This window comes from Micromesistius poutassou, assembly GCF_964030765.1.
Source record: "Micromesistius poutassou genome assembly, contig: SCAFFOLD_6005, whole genome shotgun sequence".
Lineage (NCBI taxonomy): Eukaryota > Metazoa > Chordata > Actinopteri > Gadiformes > Gadidae > Micromesistius > Micromesistius poutassou.
In genome coordinates, this window is record NW_028180448.1 from 10,001 (window position 1) to 13,033 (window position 3,033).

General features: G+C 56.1%; 1 protein-coding gene across 1 annotated transcript in view; it reads left to right on the top strand.

Moving 5' to 3' along the window:
- Positions 1–583, top strand: part of LOC311370791 (synaptogyrin-1-like) — a 2,563-nt gene extending 1,980 nt beyond the window's left edge. Inside the window, exons 3-4 of the mRNA XM_084489099.1 lie at positions 1–49; positions 240–583. The exon at positions 1–49 is cut by the window's left edge and continues 97 nt beyond it. Coding sequence (XP_084345225.1) covers positions 1–49; positions 240–347 — 157 coding nt within the window. The 3' untranslated portion in view covers positions 348–583. The remainder of the gene's footprint in view (positions 50–239) is intronic.
- Positions 584–3,033: the final 2,450 nt, after the last annotated feature.

Here is a 3,033-nt window from a genome sequence, read left to right on the forward strand (position 1 = left end):
CGCCGCCAGGGCAACCATTGCCTTCTGCTTCTTCTCCATCCTGACCTGGGTCAGTACGTAGCGCCCTCCGGTCCGCCTCCACTCCCCACGTTTGTGTCACCATGTGCGGTTTATACATTGTTCCCATACCGTGTCTCCCATCTCAATGTCTTACCGAGGTGTGTGTGTGTGTGTGTGTGCGTGCGTGTGTCTGTGTGTGTCTGTGTGTGTGTGTGTGTGTGTGTGTGTGTGGGTCCTAGGGCTACCAGTGCCTGCTGACATTAAGCAGGGTTAAGGACATTGTCATCATGGAGGAAAAACACCATCTCCTGCCTAGGAGCCCTCCCACCTCAATAACGCCCGTCTAACCTTGTGTTCCCTCCAGCCCGTCCCACCGTCACATCCCCCCCCTCCGCCTCGCCACGAGCCCCTAATCGCTTTTTAGCTTTTTTATTTTTCGTTTACGACTTTAGCGCTTAAACGGCGGCGTAAGCGAATGCCGTCGTTTCGGCTAACTTTCGCTTCTTTTGTAGTTCGCTCTCCACCCCCCTCTTCCTCCCTGCTCTCCACGTCAGCACAAACGCGCCTCTCTCTTGCACGCCTCTCGTCTCTCTCTCTCTCTCTCTCTCTCTCTCTCTCTCTCTCCCTGCCAGATTTTCTTATTTCTTTTTCTTTTTTCTCTATTCTCCTTTTTTTCTTTTTCTCTCTCTCTCTCTCTCCGCTCAGCCTTCTGCGGTGTAAGCCGTTCCTCAGGAGTCGGTATCTTCGTGGGGGGGGGGGGGTGCGCCGTTCCTCCGCACAGTCAAGTCAGTCAACACTGTAATCCTGTCGACTGCCTGTGAACACGCAGCGAGGCCCGCCTCCCCCCCCCCCCCCCTTTTTGTGTGGGGTTCTCTCTCCTGATTGGATGACGTGGGACGCTGGGTAACCAGAGACCCCGGTCAGACCCGCGTCAGTGACTCAACACTCTGTCGACGCCTCGTCGGAATAAAGAGAGATAATTAACACTTTAATTAATAAATATCGCTTTCAGCGCCTTTAACAGCCAAGATCAAACCTCCCACGTACTATGTGTAGTAGAAACCTATTCTGGACCTCTCTTCAGAGAACGCTGGGATGTCAGACCTCTCTGTTTCTCTCTCGTGCTGTGTTCCAACATCCATACTGTCCGCACTCACTATGCTTAGTTTGAGTAGGTAGGGCGTTCCAATTCAGATCGGGGCGAAAAGAAGTGTACCTAAAGGACCCGGATGGTGTACTCAAAACGGTCAAACCGTACGTAGCGGAAAAGGCGGCGCCGGGCTGAGCCAACATCGGCACATTTTCCACATAGCCTGCATTAATTGAGTTATTTTGTAGCTTTTATAGCTTTTTATAGCTGCTATGCGTAAAGAGTTCACCGTTCACAGTGGGATGTTTTTTTGCGGGGGAGGAGCCACGGCGGCAGTCGCAATCGTAATTTCCAGGTAGTCCAAGTATTCGATTTGGAACGATGCTGACATCTGAAAATCAGAGCACTTAGTCAGTGCGGATAGCGTACTACGTGCGAGTGTACTCATGGAAGTATGGACATTGGAACTCAGCATTGGTCTTTCGTTTTGTTTTGTTACTAACACGCCAGGTCGCACACATATATCGACTCCAAATTCTCTCCGGCTCGACCACTGCTGCAGAGCCGAATAAAACGAAATGCTCCCCCTTATCGTGTCTGTCTTTATATTAGGGTAAAAAAAAAAAAAGAAATCTCAACATCGATTACAGCGCGACGGAGCCCTTGTGGCGCGTCTCGTTGTGCTATTATCGTCTGGACTCTCGAGCTCTTTGTGTCTGCCCGTCAAGTAGTACTAGTCAAGTAGTACTTGCCCATACTAGTCCTATTATGTGTAGTAGAAACCTCTTCTGGAACCCGGCGGACCTTCTTCAGAGAACGCTGGGCTGTCAGACGGCAGCGTACAGTAGGGGGCAGGAGGGTCTGGGGGAGGGGGGGGGGGGGGCTCTCTTCACCAGCCGCCCACCCGCCGCTGCGGTGGGTCGGGGGCGAGCGGAGCGCCCAGGGCTGCTGGCATTTACTGGAGGTCACACGGCGACACGCGTACGTCCCCCAGCCCCCCAGAGCTTAGCCAGTTAGTGGAGCGGTGCAGATCGCCCCTGGCAACCGCTGGTGTGTCGTCTGGTGGTGTGTCAGGTGGGTCTGGTGGGTCTGGTCTGGTGGGTCTGGTGGTGGGTCTGGTGGTGGGTCTGGTGGTGGTCTGGTGGTCTGGTGGTCTGGTGGTGGGTCTGGTGGTGGTCTGGTGGTCTGGTGGTCTGGTGGTGGTCTGGTGGTCTGGTGGTGGGTCTGGTGGTGGTCTGGTGGTCTGGTGGTCTGGTGGTGGTCTGGTGGTCTGGTGGTCTGGTGGTGGTCTGGTGGTCTGGTGGGTCTGGTGGTCTGGTGGTGGGTCTGGTGGTCTGGTGGTCTGGTGGTGGTCTGGTGGTCTGGTGGTCTGGTGGGTCTGGTGGTCTGGTGGGTCTGGTGGTCTGGTGGTCTGGTGGTCTGGTGGTGGTCTGGTGGTCTGGTGGTGGTCTGGTGGTCTGGTGGTGGTCTGGTGGTCTGGTGGTCTGGTGGTCTGGTGGTGGTCTGGTGGTCTGGTGGGTCTGGTGGTCTGGTGGTCTGGTGGTGGTCTGGTGGTGGTCTGGTGGTCTGGTGGTGGGTCTGGTCTGGTGGTGGTCTGGTGGTCTGGTGGTCTGGTGGTGGTCTGGTGGTCTGGTGGTCTGGTGGTGGTCTGGTGGTCTGGTGGTGGTCTGGTGGTCTGGTGGTCTGGTGGTCTGGTGGTGGTCTGGTGGTCTGGTGGTCTGGTGGTGGGTCTGGTGGTGGTCTGGTGGTCTGGTGGTCTGGTGGTGGTCTGGTGGTCTGGTGGTCTGGTGGTGGTCTGGTGGTCTGGTGGTCTGGTGGTGGTCTGGTGGTCTGGTGGTGGTCTGGTGGTCTGGTGGTCTGGTGGTCTGGTGGTCTGGTGGGTCTGGTGGTCTGGTGGTGGTCTGGTGGTCTGGTGGTGGGTCTGGTCTGGTGGTGGGTCTGGT